Source organism: Halichoerus grypus, chromosome 13 (genome assembly GCF_964656455.1).
Source record: "Halichoerus grypus chromosome 13, mHalGry1.hap1.1, whole genome shotgun sequence".
Lineage (NCBI taxonomy): Eukaryota > Metazoa > Chordata > Mammalia > Carnivora > Phocidae > Halichoerus > Halichoerus grypus.
Window position 1 is genome coordinate 7,941,863 of NC_135724.1, and position 20,489 is coordinate 7,962,351.

At 38.8% G+C, this 20,489-nt stretch overlaps 1 protein-coding gene across 1 annotated transcript in view; it reads right to left on the reverse strand.

Annotated features, from left to right (window-relative positions):
• Positions 1–506: 506 nt before the first annotated feature.
• Positions 507–20,489, reverse strand: part of DOK6 (docking protein 6) — a 379,051-nt gene continuing 359,068 nt past the window's right edge. The window contains exon 8 of the mRNA XM_036109123.2: positions 507–8,406. Within this exon, the coding sequence (XP_035965016.1) occupies positions 8,267–8,406 (140 nt within the window). The 3' untranslated portion in view covers positions 507–8,266. The remainder of the gene's footprint in view (positions 8,407–20,489) is intronic.

The window sequence follows — 20,489 nt, forward strand, 5'->3', positions numbered from 1 at the left end:
CTGATCATCAAAAATACTCCTAACAAATTAATCTAGTGAACTAACAACAAATGCCCAGCTAGTATTTAAAGATTAAGTTTGAGAAAGAGATTCTGTAAACATATCTGCAAACAGGTCTAAATCCAGGTGACAAAAGGTTCAATATCAAGGGATGGAAAATCAGAAAGTCATCAATATCTGGTGCGGTCATGACTGTACACATTTCACCTTCGAGGTGAAATCTTTGTCTACCAAATGTTCATTTTCAGTAATTTTCTTTGGTTGTTAAAGGGTGAGCACAGTGCTGGAGGGAAAGTTGTTTTCTAGTTTTGTCACACTGTGAAAGCCACTTAAAAACTCTGGATGTCACTTCACTAGAAACATAAAACTATTGATCACCAGTGCCATTGTCAACATTAATATTCTATGATTCCACCAAGCCACAGTCGCCCTAATAAAAATTATTTAAGATAGGGTTAGGAAAACACTGGGAATGCATAATAAATTCTCAGTAATCTTACACTTAATAAAGGGCCTTCTTTTATTTTATTTTGAAAATAGCAAGCCAAGGAATGAAGGAATAAGTGACATTTTAAAGGTTAGCAGACTACGATTGTCAGAATCCTGTTTAATTACATAGTTACAGTTCATCACATGATAATAAAAATATAAGGAAACCATATAATATCATAATGAACAATATTAAATAACTCATGGGTAAAAGCCATCAATTTAGATGTTCAAAATCTCAATCATGCAAAGTTGTGGTGTAAAGTAGTAGTTTGAACTGCTTTTTTTCAGTAATGGAGGATTTCTTAAATTACTATAAATTACCCTCCTTGTAGCCATATCAGTTGTAAATTTCTTAAAATTATGAGGAAGGCATTAACAATTGATTAGGTGTACCTACTAAGGATTGAGATACAGAAACTATGAATTCAGAAGAAGGTAATTCTTATAGTATATATTTCATGTGTTTTTACCAAGGGGAAAAATCACGCAGACAGATTTAAAAATAATTTAATTTCCTAATTTTATTATTGCCTCATTTTTATAATATCTTCTGTTCTGCCAGAAATTCACATTTAGGTTCCAGGGACAGCTATTCCTTTGCATTCCATTCCAAAAGGTGGCTCAACTAGTATTTAAGTACAGACGTCCCCAAACTATTATCTGGAATAGATTGTGATGAAAAATAAGGTATGTCAAATCATATAATTTCTGGTAGAAGCAAATTTGTAATGGATATTTTATTTCTTAACAAGGGCCTAGCATCCAAAGTTATTTTTATCAAAATAATCATAAACATTATATTTAATCAATGACAAATGACACCTCTTTACAGAAGACTTCACAAAGTATATATAAATTAATTTAAAAGAATTTATAGAAAGCAAACATAGAACACATCATTTAATATATTTTGAAGATTCGTAAGGATAAGGATTTTAAAAGATGGGATAATTCTGGGTGGACCTAGAAAAAAGATAACAAATGTAGCACATACAGACAAAGTAGGTCAAAAGTAAAAAAAAAGTGTGTGTGTGTGTGTGTGTGTGCGTGTGGTGTTAGGGTTTGTGCAGAGAAAGTACAAGGGGGCCTCTGCAGGTCCTGGGAGTTCTGTCATCTGCCATAAAGATGATACTGGCGTTTATGCTCATTTATTGTCAGGGAGTAGATGGATTCGTTGTTGTAATTTATACACTGCCTGCTATTACCAAAGTAATATAGAGTGCCTTATAACTAGAAGGAATCTCTATTGTCTATTTTAGGTCTTCACAAAAATTTAGAGCTTCCTTTCCCCCACTGAACCCACTGATACATATATATATATATAAGAATAAGCACTGTTCTTTGAATTATGCAATAGATATGTAAATCTGAATTTGATTAGTCACATGATTTCATAATCACCTACACCATGCTAATTTTTGATTTATATATAATATTAAGATGCTACTGCCATTTTATTCTTCATTTTCCCTGCCTTTCAGCCCATCTGTCAAATAGTTAACGATACTGAAACACCATAGAAACCCTCTTACATTGTTTTCTTTGAGAGAAAATCTGTAGTGACTTTTGAAAAAAAAAAATTGTCATTATCTCCATCTTCTTTTCCTGAACTTCGGCTTTTAAATTTCAGATTTCCAAAAAATAAGCAAGTCTTATGAGGCTGTGGATCACTTGAGTGAATTAAGGTAGCAATCAGATATCAATATGAACACCACGGCAGGGTCAGGGTTGACCTTGCTCCACTCAATGCATGATTCTCTGTCTACAAAAAGGGCTGATTTTATGCTCTCTTTAAGTCTAAAATCATCCGAAAAGTAGAGAACAGATGGAGAAAGTGTATTGTATCAACAACTAAAACTAGCTCCAAATAACTATTAAAAAATTTAAATTTATTCATTCTTCTTAAAATTGGAATATGGAATATAGGGTAGTAGGCATAGAAGATGAGGTAAAATAAAAACTTATTAAACAGAATTATTAGAAGGAAATTGTAATATTTCTCTTACAAATGTACTTTTCCTCTCCTTTAAATGTTTACAAGATATTAAAATCTTAAACTTGGAAAACTGTATGAAAATCATGAGTAAAATGTGGTTTTCATACTAGGTAATTTTAACCGATTTCTTATTTATCTAGGCTTCAGTTAATTTAAATAATTGTCTACTGAAGTGTATAAGAAACTTGATATGTAAGCTATTTTATTGTAAAAAAAGGTCATTTCCCAATTTCAACTGAAAATGGAAGATTTTTGAAGTTCACATGAAATAAAATGTAAGCCCGATGTTATTATCTAAACGCATTGTGACAAACGGACAAATGCCAAAAAGAATTAAGCCAAAATGCTACAGAGTGATAAAGGTCCCCAAAATAATAATCCCGATTACAATATGATGAATCAGTAGGAATACAAAACATATACACTTTTTTTTTTAGTTTGACTATCACTTTAGAATAAATAAGTTTGAATTTCCAATGAAGAACTGGGTGACAATGTAAGAGTAATAAAATTTATAACAACCATTCATGACCTACAAGTCCTGTGAATTGTCTCATAAAGCCTCTCTATTGACATAGTTAGTGATGAGTCCAGGAAAGGTTAGGAACATCTGAAAAATCTGAGGAGACACTTAAATGTTATGTAAGGGCCCATTTATTTAGAGGCCATGTGGCATTTCTCAACTCCCACTGCATCTAAATGGGAGATAAGATGGAGCCACGGAAGCAGTCCTGGCCCAGGAGCCTGGAACTGGGCAAAACTATTCCTGATTGTTTCTTTGCCTTTGAATAAATGACAGCATTCATGGGTTTGGGTTTCCTCCTGAATAGAATATAAGGTGGGACCTTTATTCTACATGATGGCTTCCAGAGCTAGCTGGCATCCTGCCCATCTAGAAAATGTGCCCAACATCTCAGGATACTTCCATAAGACTCTGTAAACTAGCTGCTGCCTCAACAAGTTGTAATAATTATAGAAATGATACAACAAAGATTCACATTCTTGAGTAAGAAAGTAAGGATTTGTGGTAGTTTCCGGGAGAAAAAGGCGGGTTCATTTTGCAAATACATTCATAGAGAATGCACACATGCGGCTGTGGCTCTCTTCTGACATACTTAGCCCCCAGCCAGGGTCACGGATAACATACCTTCATTTCAAAACTCAAATGAAGTTGACCGTACAAAAATGATCCTCATGTTACCAAAGAGACATTTTACCATGGGGTTTTTGTTACACATCCTTTCATGTTCAATAATTTTCACTAAACCCAAGGAAGCATACTTATTGGTTATGTGTTGTCTTTCTGTGGTCATTTCAAAACATGGCCCAACTGCTGTCTTCTTTTGATTGCATGGTAGGTACCAGATGAAGCTGGTCAAGAAGGCCAAGTCTGTGATACGGAACTGAAGTTAGAATGTTAAGAAAGTAGAGTCTTAGTGCTACTTTGGACATTTCATTGGAGTCTTTATAATTTTATCTAAATTGCTGCCCTCCTGAGTAGGTCCCATCCTTTTTCTCTGCCCCCCTCCATGGGATATTGTTCTCCATACATTTCATAGACTAGAAATTCATCTGTGTGGCACATCACCTAGTATTATAGTAATGGAAATATAGTGGCCAATTTTTATCTATTTGGAGAAGGCCAAGGTTGAGGAATTGTAAAGTATGGTTAATGATTGATAAAGTAATTTGAAATTGCAAGATACTGATCGACATATGTTAATAGAATTGGAGAAAAGTGTATCATTTTCACTTTGAGTAGTTTTTAGTATAATATTTCTTATAAGACATAACGTGTTAAAGGCCTAAAGCTCAAAAAAAAAAAAAAAAAAAGGCCTAAAGCTCAGCCCCACTGAATGTATATTGCCCATTTATTGTGCTGTGTTATAATCATCAAAACTGGACTATGAATTTTTTTATAAGAATATAATTTGCTTAGCTTGTTTTCATTGTAGCATTAATGGTTGATTTGAGTAAGTGGCTCAAATAATCCCCTAAAGGGATTAGGGTACTCATGCTTTTTTACAAAGTTTTCTGAGATATTGGCCAAAGAACGAGGGGCAGACATCAGTTTTTATGATATGTTTTTAATATCTACTCTAAAGATACCACATGCAATAAATAAATTGACTGTAGAAACTATTAACCGTGTAATGTTATTTATCAGTCCACTGTTTCTATATTGGACAGAAAGTATTAGTGGTAGACCATTTTATAGGTGATAAATGATTTTCAAACATAATTGCCCAATGAAGACAGAAAAATTGTACAAGATACTAGGACTAGTACTCTAGTTACTACTTGGTGAAAAAAAGTGAGGTTTACTTTTAATAAATAGGTTTCACTTTATTTCACATGTTCCATCAAACAGCATCCTCCCTAGTATATAAGTAAATATATATTTCTTATTTCATTAAGTTCATATTGTGGCAGTGGCCAGAACCTATTGATTCATAAATATCTGCAACCTGCATAAATAAATTAGTTCTGAGTGCCTATTACTCATTCAATGAATAAGTGAAAGATGTGTTTTCTTTTCCCCTCACCAGTATGGTAAACTATTGGGTCAAGGTTATTTTATACTTTTCCACACTTTAAAGATAATGTCAGGTGTTGGTCATGGGTGCAACGAGTAATATTTTCAGAAGAAAACTTGAGGATGTAAGAAATAACCTCTCCCCCCTCCCACCATGTCATCTTTCCGTGAACTGTGTACACCCTCCAGGCTTTCTCTGCTCTCAGAAGAGCCTCCATTACTCAGGTCAGGGCCCTTCACCATTGCTCTCTTCCAACCCAATACTGAAACTGCGACCATCTTCACTCACCTGCCTAAATCTGGTTGGAACCCCAACTGAGTCACTTTCAGAAGGAGCCAAAGGATGTCTTTGGTTCATAGCAACCCCAACGGCAGGAACGATATAATACAATTTCTGAGGGAGAAAAATGACTTGCAGAGTGTAAAGGCATCTTCAGTCAAAACCTATGAGCTCAAGTGAGTTGAATACATGTCTATGTCCATTCTAATTGCTCCAATGAAATTGGTTTTATGAAGTTCCAGGAGAATAGTATGGTAACTTTTCTTTCATCTTTGGTTTTCGTAGAAGATTTATATGCTCGTCATTTTTATTACAATGCACACTGCCTTATGTCAAGTATATTAGGCTAATATAAATTCTCCTATCTGTTCGGTTAGCAATTTTAACTCAGCTACAATTATAAGTATAGATGGAGGAGTATGCTAGAATAAATCTCCAAAAATGTACCGTGGGAGACTTTATAGCATTATCCTCATTGGGATGAGACTGGGTTAAAGAATTGGGAAGGAAATTTCTCTCACATACTCTTTTAATGACATTATTTTCAGAATGAACTGGCCCAAGGTTAGCCTGATCTTTGGTATCTCCTCAGTTATGCTCGCTGGTAATGATCACAAGCAAATGATGTTCTGGAAGCAATTTCATGCAGGTATTGTGTCTTCTACCAAACAGACATAAGAGCAGACTCATCTAATTAGCAGAATCCCCCCCCCGCCCCGGACTCTCTCTCTGTGCTTCTCGCACATTAATGAAGCTGAGACATGAACCAGGACCCCTGAGGGGCTTTTCCCCCGAGTCCCATGTAGAAACTGTGGTCTCTAAGCAACAGCTCGACTGAATGAGCGGGTGAGAGCCTTGCTCTGAATGTGGCACCACTAGGAGCTGTGCTCAAATGGTCTCAGCGGGGAGTTGCTCTGGTGTGGTTTACAACGGATTTCAGAAGCAAATGCCAATGTGCTAAGTGATTCAGAGGTGTGTGACCCCGCAAGCTGGGATTTTAGGGAAGGCTGTATCATCATCAGGAACCAGGCATCTGCTTTTCTGCTGTGTCAGCAAAATTCACAGCGCAGAGAGTTTGAATAATTTTCTTTTTATCCCTGAAAGCTTAAGATAATTATTTTTCACAGCCACATTAACTCTTATGATTAGCATCTTGATGGGGTTTTCATACTTATCTGAGAGATTCAGAGAGTCTAGGTTGTTGTTATAAGTGTAAATTTATCTAGGAGGGACCCAAGAACCATTTCTAGTCAGTAGTGATTCTCTGAAATGAATTTGGAATCTGCATTCAAGCTACTGATAGAGATAAAAAAAAAAAGAGTCTTATTACAGATCAGCAAAACAGATACCCCTTCAACAGACTAACTTTAATAGTTTAAAGAATTTTGCTATTAAGAAAAAAATTCCGGCTTTTATCTTACATGATCTGGGCTCATTGTTCTTTAGGTTCCCCTTGGAGTATTTATAAGCTGACCATCTTAGGCATGTGGCATCAGATAATTCAGGGGGCATGATTTTTATTTTTACTTGAGTAAACTTCAAAATTAAGGACAAAAATATCTTTGTTGACCTTAATTAAATTAGCCAAATTTTTTAGATCACGTGGAAGCCAACCACTCACTTCCCTCTAAACTTGGTAGTTTTGTCATGAATGTCAGAGATGAAAAAAATTATATTTGATCTGTTTTCTCTTATAATCCCAGCCAACCCATGTCCATTAAAAAGAAAGTAAGCTTAGCAAATTCTGGTTACACACTAAATCACAAGCACCCAATGGCTTTTGAGAATGGCATCTATAAAATCTTAAATAATTAATATCTACAATCCTGTGCCCATTGTTCTCCCGACTGTAAAATAGCTAGTTCTTTTTAGGTATATACATATACTTTTTATCTCTTTCTTGAAATACAGTTTCTCATTTAAAGTCTTTCTTTTATTTGAGGGTAAATGGAAGCAGTGGGTGATGACCCCCGATCTTCCTCACGTAGCTCAGAGGGATGGTCAAAGAGAGAAACACTGTCAAGAAGGGAGTACTGACCAGAAAGACAGAGTGGTGACATGACACGTAGGACAGACAGCTAGGCCAGTTCTCTTGCCTTCGTTTTCGAGCGTGTCCCTCCTTCTCACATATTCATTTATACTTGTCAGAGGAGCAGACTTGACTACGTAAATACTTTTGCTAATAAGAAGCCTTTTTTTTTTTTTTACAGCACTATTTTAAAAATAGCTATTCAACATAACAATCTTAATGTTAATGCACCAAATTACAGTATTCAACAATGTAAGTGAGCATATCCTGTCACCCTCAGCACACATTGATATATACTTGTTGGGTCTAGATGCATACAGCAATATCCGTATCTCTATTTGTCTACAGGTGCACACACACACACACACACACACACAGCAGAGCTACAGGGCCCTGCTCAACAGTGTGTTCTAGAGCTCGGGTTCCCTTCATTGTCACTGGGGCTTATTTATATGGAGAGTTATGATGCCATTTGTAGACCTTGCTGGATTTGTCCCCGTCAAAACTTTCCGTGCCACATAGGTTGTGGTGGGTGACCTTATGTCTAAGGACAGACCCTGTCATCAGGCGGGAGGGCTGAGCCACCAGGACAGGGGCAGGCCCACCACCCAGGCACAACCCAGTGTGGGCAACTTTTCATGGTGCCCAGAACCAAAAGATTTCATTTAAATGACTGTTCATACGATTTGGATTCTATTTCTGTAAAACATAGATCCCCCCCACCCCCACCCCCAAGAAACTCAATAAATAAAGGACTTAGCCACAGAGTCAAGGAAGCAGAACTCCAGTTTTTAACCTTTCACTGGGATCGGGGCTAGACCAGCCCCATTTCAATTTTGCCTGCAACTGGTCTTCCACGAGGCTGAGGGTGCAGCAACCCCACTAGCAGGTCCAGACAGACTGTCTCTCTGGTTGGCAGTGGTTCTCTGACTGTCATTGAATGAGGCTGGAGCTGTAGCTGAATCCGTAACTGCTCGACCGGGACAGAGACGGCTGAGTCTCTTCGCTCTGCTCCGAGGCGTAGCTGGGAAATGTCTGTGCACGTGACATCTTTGAGGAACTAAACCCATGACCTGAGAGAAGGGAAGGAAGAAAAGGTGTACTAAGAAATAGATTCAGAAAGGCAAAGGGATATATTGAAAACAAAAACAAAAACAAAAAACCCACAAAAACCAAGCAAACAAGGCAGATGCCCACAAATCCTCAAAAGAGAGCTCCAGGTAAGTACCTAAGTGTGAAAAATGGAGAAATTTGGTGCATTATTTCTCTCTGAGTTAAAAATGAATTCAGGGCTCAATATTTTCCTCAAGCGTGTCTTGTCAAAAATTCGGATGCCAGGCAGCTAGGTAAATTTTCTAGAGATCTCAAACTTCTAGTAGCCTCCAGCTATTGGAATACAAGCAGAAAAGATTTTCTGAAAAAAAAGCTGTTTTTGATGGAGAGCCTGTGAGCTGCATTCTTTTCTTTTATACTCACTTTCAGCATACAAAAGCAAATTACACACTTTCTTAAAACCTTTTTTGAGCAGGCAAATTACACTTCACCCGAACCAGTAACCATCAATTAGCAGGAAAAGCTTTCACAATTGTAGACTTCAAGGCCCTGACTTACCCTGTCGGTTTTGTGAGTAACTGAACCCAGTTCGTGATATGATTAACCTAAACAGTGAATCTTTATGGTTAATAAAATGGCCGGAAAGTTTAATCTTCTAGAAAATAGATTTAAGGAAAATTCTATCTATGCTTTTGGGAGTTCGGACGCATCCCTGAAATGAAATATTTGTCTAATGCAAACAGAAACAGAAGTGACCACCGAGAAGCTTGTCAGAATGCTGACAACAGAGGGAGAAAAATGTCACTATTTCTAGGGGCCTTCCCATCCTTTTTCTTAACCAGGAATTTATTCTTCATACTTGAGAATGATCTTAATGAGCAGAGAAGAAAACTAGATCCAGTGCGCTCCACCCTTCCAGAGAGTATATTTTACCCAAAGGAAAAGATGTATCTAGTCTGATTGGTAATGTTTCTGGTCTCTACCAGGAGGAATGGGACACACAATCCGCTCTCGCAGAAACGAGGAACATCTAGTCCTTTTCCTTAGGTGGCGCTGTGGAGAGGTCATGCACCTAAAGCCAGTTTCATCATCAGGTGAGTTTGGTGACTTGGAAAACATCCTTGCAGTTTCAGAAGCTTGGGGTCCAGGGAGAAATGCAAATGAATTGGGTAATAAAAGGCTAATTAAACTGGTAGAACCTCTTAATGTTAAAAAATCGTGAGAGTGAAATCTTACTTTCTACATAAAAAAATCACTTTCACTGTGGCCTAATTCCCTTGTAGGTTAGTCTCCCCATGAGCAGATCAGGGGAGAAGGGAGATGTGGGCATTTCCTCTTTGCCTTACCCTCTGGCTGCTCCTGGGGTTCTGCCAGCCCAGCTTCCTTCTGAGCGTCTGGACCTTTCTGCTCCCTGCCCTGCCTCTCCTAGGGCCCCCTAACCACCTTTCCTCTGTGGGTGGGAATGCTGCCCACTGTTGCCCGTCCTTCACAATTCCTTGCTGGTTCCGTCACTTCCCTCCCAGCACTATAAATAGTCCTTTAAAGTCTCTTAACATCCCATCTGGTCATGTCTTCTCTTTCTTGTGGGACCTTGATGCTGCAAGGAGGAACACTGGATCTGGGAAGAGGCAGAAAAGGGAGAAATTAGGGGGACCTAGGGTGAGGTCAGGGGTGGGAACTCAGAGCTAGAAGACCAGATATGCATGCTGCTTCTGCTACTTATAGGAGTAACCGACCTTGTGAGACTCACAAGGTTCTCAGTTTCCTTAGCTGCAAATTCTGGATGACATGAATGGTGCTATATGACTCATTTGATTCTCAAATCAGTGAGTTTTAATTGAATTCCAACATGTTAAGTGCTACCACCATAGTGAACAGATAGGATGTCACCATCGACTCCCACAAGGTCACCTAGATGGGATAGTCAGGGAGGGCCTCCTGAAGAAGGTGGCATTTTCACATGATACTTATGTGACAAAGTTATGAGAGAGTAACATGATATGGAAAAAAAAATCACTTAAACACTTTAACAATTTTGCCTCCTTATCTTACCATTGACTTCCTAGGTGATAACTCACAGTTCTCAAAAGGGGAGCTACTGGCATTTATCAGCATAAACCAGCTGGAAATGATAATATTAAGACAGTGTTCCTGGTCTCGGTTTTATCTTATTAAAAAAACAAATGAGAAATATCCGAGGGGCACCTGGGTGGCTCAGTCGTTAAGCATCTGCCTTCGGCTCAGGTCATGATCCCAGGGTCCTGGGATCGAGCCCCGCATCGGGCTCCCTGCTCCACGGGAAGCCTGCTTCTCCCTCTCCCCCTCCCCCTGCTTGTGCTCGCTCTCTCTCTGTGTCTCTCTCTGTCAAATAAGTAAATAAAAAGAAAGAAAGAAAGAAAGAAAGAAAGAAAGAAAGAAAGAAAGAAAGAAATACCCGAAAGAGGGCAGTACCAGAGAACACCTTTAATTCGCTCGCTTTGCTTGTGGGCTAAAAGTGAAGGCTTATAAGTTGTGGATTTGGAAGAGTCTGGCACACACAGCTTTTTACCCTAGAATCTTGCGTGTGAAAATTCACTCACGCAGCTACTACTCATCAAACATCAGCTAAAACAGCTCAGCACCGCACAGGGGAGGCACGAAATGGGAATTGCCGTCCCTGCCTTTCAAGCGGTCCACAGACTGCTTTGGGAACGGTGGCCGGTCAAGGAGACACAACAAGAAACATGAAAGAAGGGCACACGCAGCCCGTGCTTTCCAGGATCCAGGCAGGGCACCGACGGGGCCGAGAAGAGAGCTACAGACGTCCTGTCAACCACTGCAACTGCCCTCTGCCCCCATGTATTTCGAGGATTGGGTGAACCACCACTTGGGAAGACGCCCGGAACTTGAGGTACCCAGTAGATGTTAGTTTTCTTCCTTCTGTCTCTGCCCAATGGGTCCAGATCCTTTTCGGTGTGTTCTTGCTCACTGTCTGTGCTTTCTCCCCCAGGGCAGCCTGCAGCCCCTTGCTGTGCCAGGTTTGGAACATTATTCTCCTTCAAGGTCAACATTGCTTTCTTCATCTCCTCTCTGAACCATTTCTAGCTAACTGGAAATTAAATTAGGATTTTTTTTTTTTTTTACTTCTACCATTTCTTTACAGACAATTCACAAATGATGCTATTTAATGCTTATCACAAAAATAACATACCTCAATCAGAACTGTTACAGATGAGGGCTTAATAAGGACTGTTTGATTATGGCAACAATGAGCAGGAGAAAAAGAAAGAGAAATAATTAAGCATTTTCTCAACATTTATTTGAATTATGCCCTTTGGCACTGTTGATGAAAACAAAACAGAAATCAACTTTGTGGCTTCAATTAAACACTTGCTAGCATAGACTGTTCACACCACTAAACAAGAGACTCTAAATGCTTCCTACACTTTCCCTCCGGATCATCTCCTAAAGACAAATGAGGTGAATAGGTGCCCTGGGGATTTGGGGAATTCTATAACTTAAAAGCAACAAATTTGCTAATGGCTATTGGTCTATCTTAAAAATCTTTTTACATTTTTGTTTCTATTCCTGTGTATATTCATGTTTGTTTTAATAGAAAATAATATTTTCTACCCATTTTTTTCAGGGAATATTGACAAGCTGGGAAAAAACCTCATATTTCCCTGGCAGTCTGAAGTATACTCTGAAATGACACTTCATACCATCCCTCTTCTCCCCCTTTCCCATGGTATGTGCACAATCCCCAGACTGAAGAACACAGTTCCATCCCATAAAGAAGGAAATATATTGGATATTGAGACACTGAGAATATTTGCTTATTCTAACAAAATCGTAGGACTCCTCCCAATTCCAGAGACGTAAGTACCACAGGACAGGGAAGGCAAAGTCACACTAGCCATAAAAGGAAATCTTTCCTGATGCACCCTAAAAGATGCAAACCAGTAAAGAGCTAGAAGGAACACAGATGCAGTGGAAAATGACAACCAAATCAGGACGCAGGGCCAGAGAGTCACATCACACCTAGAAGTAAAAACCAGAATGACAGCACCTTATCAATATCCTCCCTTCCCTGAGGAATGAAGAAGCGCATTTTTCCCTTTCTGCTAGCTCCTGGTTTTCTGTGCTTACCAACGCGTACATACTCTTTACATAAAATATAAAGGAAATGGTTGCTTTAGGCAGTCAGCAGGGTCCCAAAGCATAACACTCATGCTTATTAATTGGTAAGAAATAATGGATACTTGATTTGAATTTATGTGTTTTATTAGTTTGTTGGGATCTGGGAGAGAGGGAAGGGTATTGTCTGTTTAAATAATAAAACATTTTTTTTTAAAGGCAGAAAAAAACCCCAAGTAAAACAGTTGCTTCAGGAGGAATGGGGCAGGCCAGAGGAAAGGCTTCAACAACCATCAGGCCTGGGTAGACACCGAGGAGGTGCCCTCTTGACAAGGGGTTTCTAAGGGCAGGGAGGAAAAGGGGTGACAGATGGTAGCCAGGCCTGGACGCTGAAGGACAGACAGCAGGAATGGCTCGGGGGAAGCAGAACAGAGGTCGGTCCAAGCTCTCACAGCAGAGGACTGTGGGCCAGAAGATTTTCGTGGGCGTCTAATACTTGGATGTTTACCTGGCAGGCGGCAGAAGTGGAAACCAGACTAGAGGTAGTAGTGGCCCGGAGCTGCCTGCAAGGATCGTAATGAGGACTCACCACCTACAAGTTATGCTTGGAGACGCCAGGGACTCACTGCCCACATCTTTTCCGTCGCCGTATTTGACTTTCACTCAATTCATTCTAATTACAGTTCAAACCAGACTATGTTTTAGTTTAATCTGTGTGCTCACCTAGTGGGTGCTTCTGAAGTTCTGGTGGAGAGTCCAGGGTCCCAGTAGCTTCATGGCCCCCCGCCCTTTTTAAAAGATTTTATTCATTTATTTGCGAGCGAGAGAGAGAGCAGGAGTGGGTGGAGGGAAGGAGAGGCAAAGGTAGAGGAAGAGGGAGAAGAAGACTCCCCGCTGAGCAGGGAGCCCGATGTGGGACTCGATCCCAGGACCCTGGGATCATGACCTGAGCCGAAGGCAGACGCTTCACCGACTGAGCCACCCAGGTGTCCCCTTCCCAACCCTTGAATAGATTTGCTGGGGGTATTGGGGCTCAGGTTCAGTACATTTGAATCAATGGGGGACTAAAGATCATGGGTTTCAACCCGTAAAGAAAGTGATTTGCAAAAGCCACTGTCCATTGAGCGCATATAATAACCACTGTCCATTTTGTGCATATTTCACGCAGACCCTATGCTAATTATGCATAGGGTACATTAGAAATATCATTTTTAAAAAATCCTCATATCAATTCTATAACGTGAAACTGCATATCCTTATTCTCCTGTGGGAAAAACCAAATTGAAGCCTACAGGCCTTTACGGACTTGCAAAGCTGACAAGTGGAGGGGCACAGAGGCAGATCCAGGTCTGGAGACTGAAGCCAAAGCCTTGCCAACATCTTGCTACATTTACTCGCAGAACCCTCTCTCTCTCTTCTTTTGTATTTTGTTGTCTCTTTTAAATTTTTTTATTTGGACACGGATTTTTCTGCTCTTATTATTTTTTTTTTTACCTTTTACTTTTAAAAATTGAGGTACAATTGAGAAATATAATTGTATACATTTCAAGGGTATAAGGTGATGATTTGATATACACGTACACTGTGGAACGATCATCAAGATACTTAACACATCCATCACCTTACAGACTTCATTCCTTGTTTGTGTGTGTGGTGAGAATGTTTAAGGTCTACTCTCGGCAACTGTCAAGCACACACACTGCATTATTAACTGTAGTCACCGAGCTGTACATTGGATCCTCAGAAGGTATTCTTCTGATAAGTGAAAATTTGTATCCTTGGCTGACATCTCTCCATCTCCCCCTCCCTCCAGCCCCTGGCCACCACCACTCCACTCTTTGTTTCCTCACAGAACTTTCTAAACATCTGTTTAGTTGAGGATACAGCACAGCTTCAGAGAAGAAATACCAATTTTCACGACTCAATCCCTAAAGACGTGATTGAAGTACCTCTAAAGTATGTTGTCAAAGAACAAAAACAACTAAAGCTGCATCTTCGTCAACTCAGGCTGCCATAACAAAGTACCTCAGACTGGGGGGCTTAAACAGCAGAAATGTATGTTTTCACAGTTCTGCAGGCCAGAAGTCCTAGATCAAGGCATCAGTGGGGTTGGTTTCTGGGGAGGATGCTCTCCTTGGCTGCTTTCTCCTCAAGGCCTGACGTGGGCTCTTCTCTGTGCTTTCCTTCCTGTGGTCTCTTCCTCCTCTCCTGAGGAAACGAATTCTGTGGGATCAGGGTCCCACACTTATGACCTCACTGAACCTTAATTACCTCCTTAAAGGCCTTTTTTCCAAATATAGTCACATTTGGGGTGAGGGCTCCACTCTATAAATTTTGTGGGGACACAGCTGAGTGCAGAGCAAACTGTAATGAATAAAATGGATGAGAAGATATTAACTTAAGATGAGGGAGGTGATGCTTTCTCCTTTGCTGGGTATTATTATATCCTTAACCTTTTCTCAAGGAGGTGTTTGTACTTGTTAGTAAAGTTATGTAATTTGGTTTAAGATTGCATAAAATGATTAAATATCACATGTAATTTCACACCCTTCACATTGCCAAAAAAAAAAAAAAAAGAAATTAAAAGTTTAATGGTTGATTTATGCCATTAAGTTTCTGAAATAAACTCTCAATTTGCATTGCACTCATCTACACTCCCACAGAAAGGGTAGAAAAGTATTTTCTTAACGTTAGATAGATCTGGATATTATTAGACTTTTCCTTTTTTTCAAGTTGAAGGATGTTTCCAAGTTGAAAAATTGCACCTTGTTGTTTAGTTAATTTCCTTTTGCTACATGAAGTGTTTAATTTTTTTGAAGCCAGATCTGTCTTTGTGCTTTCTGAGTTTTGTGTCTTGGTAATAAGTCCCCCCTTGTCACAGGATTATTTTCTTATAAGTTGTTTTATACATATATATATTTTTTTTTTCATAAATTTCTTATGCTGTTTTCAGCTCTTTGATTTATTGGAAATTTCTCTTCATTCATGTCCTTAGTTAAGGATGCTTGTATTGTGTGATGATTCATAGTGTTAGTCTTGAAGGAATACTGCTCGGGTTTGGGTCCCAGCTCCACCCCGTGACAACTGGAAAGATACCACTGCTCTGTCCTGTTGATTCCTCAAGTGTATAATGGCAATCATAATAGCTTCTACGAATAGAATCGTGTTTTATTATTATTATTTATTTATTTGTAAAGATTTTATTTATTTATTTATGTATTTATTTATTTGACAGACACAGAGAGAGAGAGAGAGCACAAGTAGGCAGAGCGGCAGGCAGAGGGAGAAGGAGAAGCAGGCTTCCCGCGGAGCAGGGAGCGCGATGCGGGGCTCGATCCCAGGACCCCAGGATCATGACCTGAGCCGAAGGCAGACGCTTAACGACTGAGCCACCCAGGCGCCCCTAGAATCATGTTTTAGATTAATTAATAGTAATAACTTAGTATAAGAGTGTATGGCATTGGCATTGTAGCACACACGTGTGCACGGGCAGGCGCGCGCACACAGGCAGGCGCGCGCACACAGGCAGGCGCGCGCACACACGCACACGAGGTGTCATTAGCTCATTTCATCTTCACAGCAACTTGCTGATGAAGTGGTTGCAATAGTGCCTGGTATCGATCCTCTGTCACCTGTTCTGGTTGCAATAGTGCCTGGTATCGATCCTCTGTCACCTGTTCTGTCCTCTGGAATTTTCAGGAACTTCTCTTTGTTCCTACTGTTCTGAGCTTCATGATGATGAGTCTGGGTGCGAGTCTTTTTTTCAGACTTGATGAGCTTTTTCAATCAAGGATCCATGGTTTCTCATTTTCTGGGAAATATTTCTGAGTTATTATAATTTTTTGTTAATTATTTCCTTTCCACAATCTTCTTCGTGTGCACTCTCTCTCCCACCACGTGCTCCTTTCCCAAATCATCTCTATTTATATGTTCAGGTGCTGGACAGATCTTGTAATTCTCCATTCTGTTCTATTTTCACACTCTTTTTTGTTGCTTTACCTTCTGGAGATTTGAGATCTGCTTAACCTCATCTTCCAAGTTTACTAAGTAATAAAAAATTCTACTACTCTAATTTTAATTTGCAAAAGCTTTTTTACTCCTTTTCCTTTCCGTCCTTTATTCCTCTTTTAAAAATACACATTTGTGCATTTATTGTTCTTAATAATGGCACTCTCAGCCCCAAAACTATGGGTCTTTTTGGCTTACCCCATAAGTGGACATCTAAATATTTTTTATTCAAATCTTTTAAAAGTCAGATATTTTTGAATGGGAAAAATGCATATTATTTAATGTTACATATTACCCAGCCTACTGGTTGGTTATCGACAACATTCTAACACTGAAAAAATCAGACATAATATAGTTTATAATACTTTAATTTACCTTAAAGATGATTTGATTTGATTCATACAGAATTACATTTTTAATACCTATTTCTAGAATTAAGATAGCCTTAGATCTATTATTCTGGTTGATGTAGCATCCATTTTTTCCTGTTGCTTACATTTCATTTCTCTTGTATTCTACTTACTTACTGGAATATTGATTTTCTACAACTGTAACCTCTTGGAAAAACTTAGCTGAACTCTTCACTGTTAGCAGAATTCATCTGAGTAATTGTGGAGTTTAGAAGTATTCTATGGCAGCCAGTAAAATGGTAAATACTAAAATATAATAATCTAAGTTGAAACATAATATGAGGGGTAGAGAATACTTGGGATGAAACTTCATTAATGTTGATCAACAACATTTCATTGTTATTTTTTTTTTTTTTAAGATTTTATTTATTTATTTGAGAGAGAGGATGAGAGGAGAGAGAGAGCACATGAGAGGGGGGAGGGTCAGAGGGAGAAGCAGACTCCCTGCTGAGCAGGGAGCCTGATGCGGGACTCGATCCCGGGACTCCAGGATCATGACCTGAGCCGAAGGCAGTTGCTCAACCAACTGAGCCACCCAGGCACCCTCATTGTTATTTTTAAAGGTTCAGTTATAACATTTTAAATATAATGTTAATAAAAATTATATATAGCTGTATCTTTGTTTTCATTTTGAACATTTTATTGTTTAAGAAATCAAGGAAGTATTTAAGATCATGAAGTAGAGTACTCCAGGTCAAGTAGAGATCTCCAGAACTACAATTTCAGGAATTTTAACAAATTTACTGAAAAGCCACATGAATCTACAGTCATTGACAAGAATATATATCAGCTGACTATCCCTCAGAGATGTCTTGAGAAAATGGAAAATTTTATTTGCTATAATTCTTTTCTAAAAAATTTAAACTAATTGAAAGAAACACTTTTGCATGACAGTAAGACTTCCCTACACAATATATACTTAGAGATTTGAGTTACAACAGAAATGTTACAGAGAAATATCCTGAATATCACATAAGTTTACCTAGGAGGAAGTATGCAACATGCTTAGACTAAATCTGAGGAATGTTAATGAAATTGTTTAAAATTTACTATCAGGTTTTCACATAATGTAGCATAGTTTTGTTCTGCCATAGATACAAGGTTAAACTTGCATTTGCTCTGAGGACTCTGAAATGAGTTTGAAGACATGTGTCAAGAAATGTGCTTATTAGCACTTGACAAAGATTTTATTTTTATTTATTTTTTAAAGTTTTACTTAAATTCCAGTTAGTTAGCATACAATGTAATATTAGTTTCAGCTGTACAATATAATGATTTAACACTTCCACACAACATCACAAGTGCACTCCTTAACCCCATCCCCTATTTAACTTGTGTCCCCGCCCACCTTCCTTCTGGTTAACTATTGGTTTGTTCTCTACAGTTAAGAGTCTGTTTCTTGGTTTCCTCTCTCTTTTTTCCCCCTTTGCTCATTCGTTTTGTTTCTTAAATTTCACATATGAGTGAAATCCTGTGGTATCTGTCTTTCTCTGACTGACATTTTTTGCTTAGTATCATACTCTCTAGCTCCACCCATGTCATTGCAAATGGCGAGATTTCATCCTTTTTTATGCCTGAGTAATATCCCATGGTGTGTGTGTGTGTGTGTGTGTGTGTGTGTGTGTATGTGTGTGTGTGTGTGTGTACATACATTATATATATCACATCTTCTTTATTTATCAATTGATGGACACTTGGGTTGTTTGGGCTGTTTCCATAATTTGGCTATTGTGGATAATGCTGCTATAAACATCAGGGAACACGTATTCCTTTGAATTAGTATTTTTGTATTCTTTGGGTAAATACCTAGTAGTGCAATTGCTCGATTGTAGAGTAGTTCTATTTTTTAACTTTTTGAGGAATCTCCATACTGTTTTCCGCAGTGGCTGTACCAGTTTGTCTTCCCAAAAGCAGATTCCTTTTTCTCCATGTCTTCGCCAACACCTCTTGTTCCTTGTGTTGTTGATTTTAGCCATTCTGACAGGTGTGAGGTAATAGCTCACTGTGGTTTTGATTTGCATTTCCCTGATGAGTGATGTTGAACATCTTTTTATGTGTCTGTTGGCCACCTGTATGGACACAGATCTGATTTTTAATCTCATTCTCTGTAGAAGTTTGCCTAGAGCTCTTCTTTCTAATGACTGATTTGGTTGATTTTTCAGAGATCTCGGAAACGTTCCAATAATCACAAACAGAATTTTTTTATATTTGTAAATATCTCCTATGTGAGTATAACAACACAATGCCCAAATTGTCATGGCTTTCAAACTCTTTATATCTCATCATTACGAATTATGGCCCTCATGATGCTAATAATGAATATAAAAATCCAAATGGTGAGTGGTAGGAGATGAGATTGGGAAATGGAGAGGGGACATGTCATGGGCAGTTATAGCCTACTAAGCAGATTGGATATTTTTTCTATAGGTGACAGGAAGCTTTTGAATGATTTTAATAAGGTAAGTGATTGGATGAGATGTGTGGTTCAAACTCTCACTCAGTGGGACTGTGGAGTAGCTGTTCTCAACCCTTCTTGTATCCTAACACATTTAATGGATAAAATGTAGCCCTGGTAGAAAAATTTCTCATGGAAGGCTAGTACAAAGATAAAAAGGCGCCTCTAGTTTTATGTACATTTCCTATGATTTCCTTCTAATTCTTCCCCATTTTCTCCAATTAATCAGTATTCCTCCAGGTCCAATAGGAGAGTTGAAAACTGCTGGTACTTACGTAGATAAGACTGAGACCAGAATAGTTAGGTGTGCTGGGGGAGTTGAAAAGTTTCACTCTCATTGAGAAAGTTCTACACAAGTATTAGCATAATTAAATTCAATATTCTACGTTCTGCCTTACACAATCAATAAACTAAGCAGCAATTTCAGAGCCTAGGAATCTGCAACCTAGACAACTGCATGGTTAGTAGCACTTCCTGGAGAGTAGTTACTGCAATGTATGTATTAGTAGTGTAAATATCCAGATAAATAGAGAATAAGAGATCCGAGGTTCATGAAAATGGAGTCAAGGAGTATAGGACAAAGGAAGAATTCTGTTGATACCTCTTATGTTTTATGAGAAACTGCTGCAAAAAGTCCAAATTACTTTTCTCGGCAGATTGAGCAATCCTTATTAGGCATTGTGTTATCATTGTACCCAACGGGCAGCAACAAAAGTCATCATCTTAACTTCTTGTGAGTTACAATTTTTAATGAATTATTTTTATCTTACTCTCACTGTACAGGAGATGGAAATATATTTTTATCAGCTTTTTTCATATGAAATTCTAATGTCAAAAGGCTAAAAGTTTCTATTTAGGATACTTGCCATTTTACAGTGTCATGTTGCCCACACTAATTTCACTGAGAACAGGCAGAGCAGGGCAGTGATGGTGAGTTCAGTCTCGAAGGTTGGTCCTCGCATCCACCAAATGGCTTTGGGTTGGGCATCATCACACACAAAATAGCAGAGTGCCAGGCCCTGGCTGATTCTGGTCATTAAAATTTATTGAGCACTAACGATGTGCCAGGAGGTGTCGGACGTTTCACTTACGCTGATTTATTTAATCCACCTGG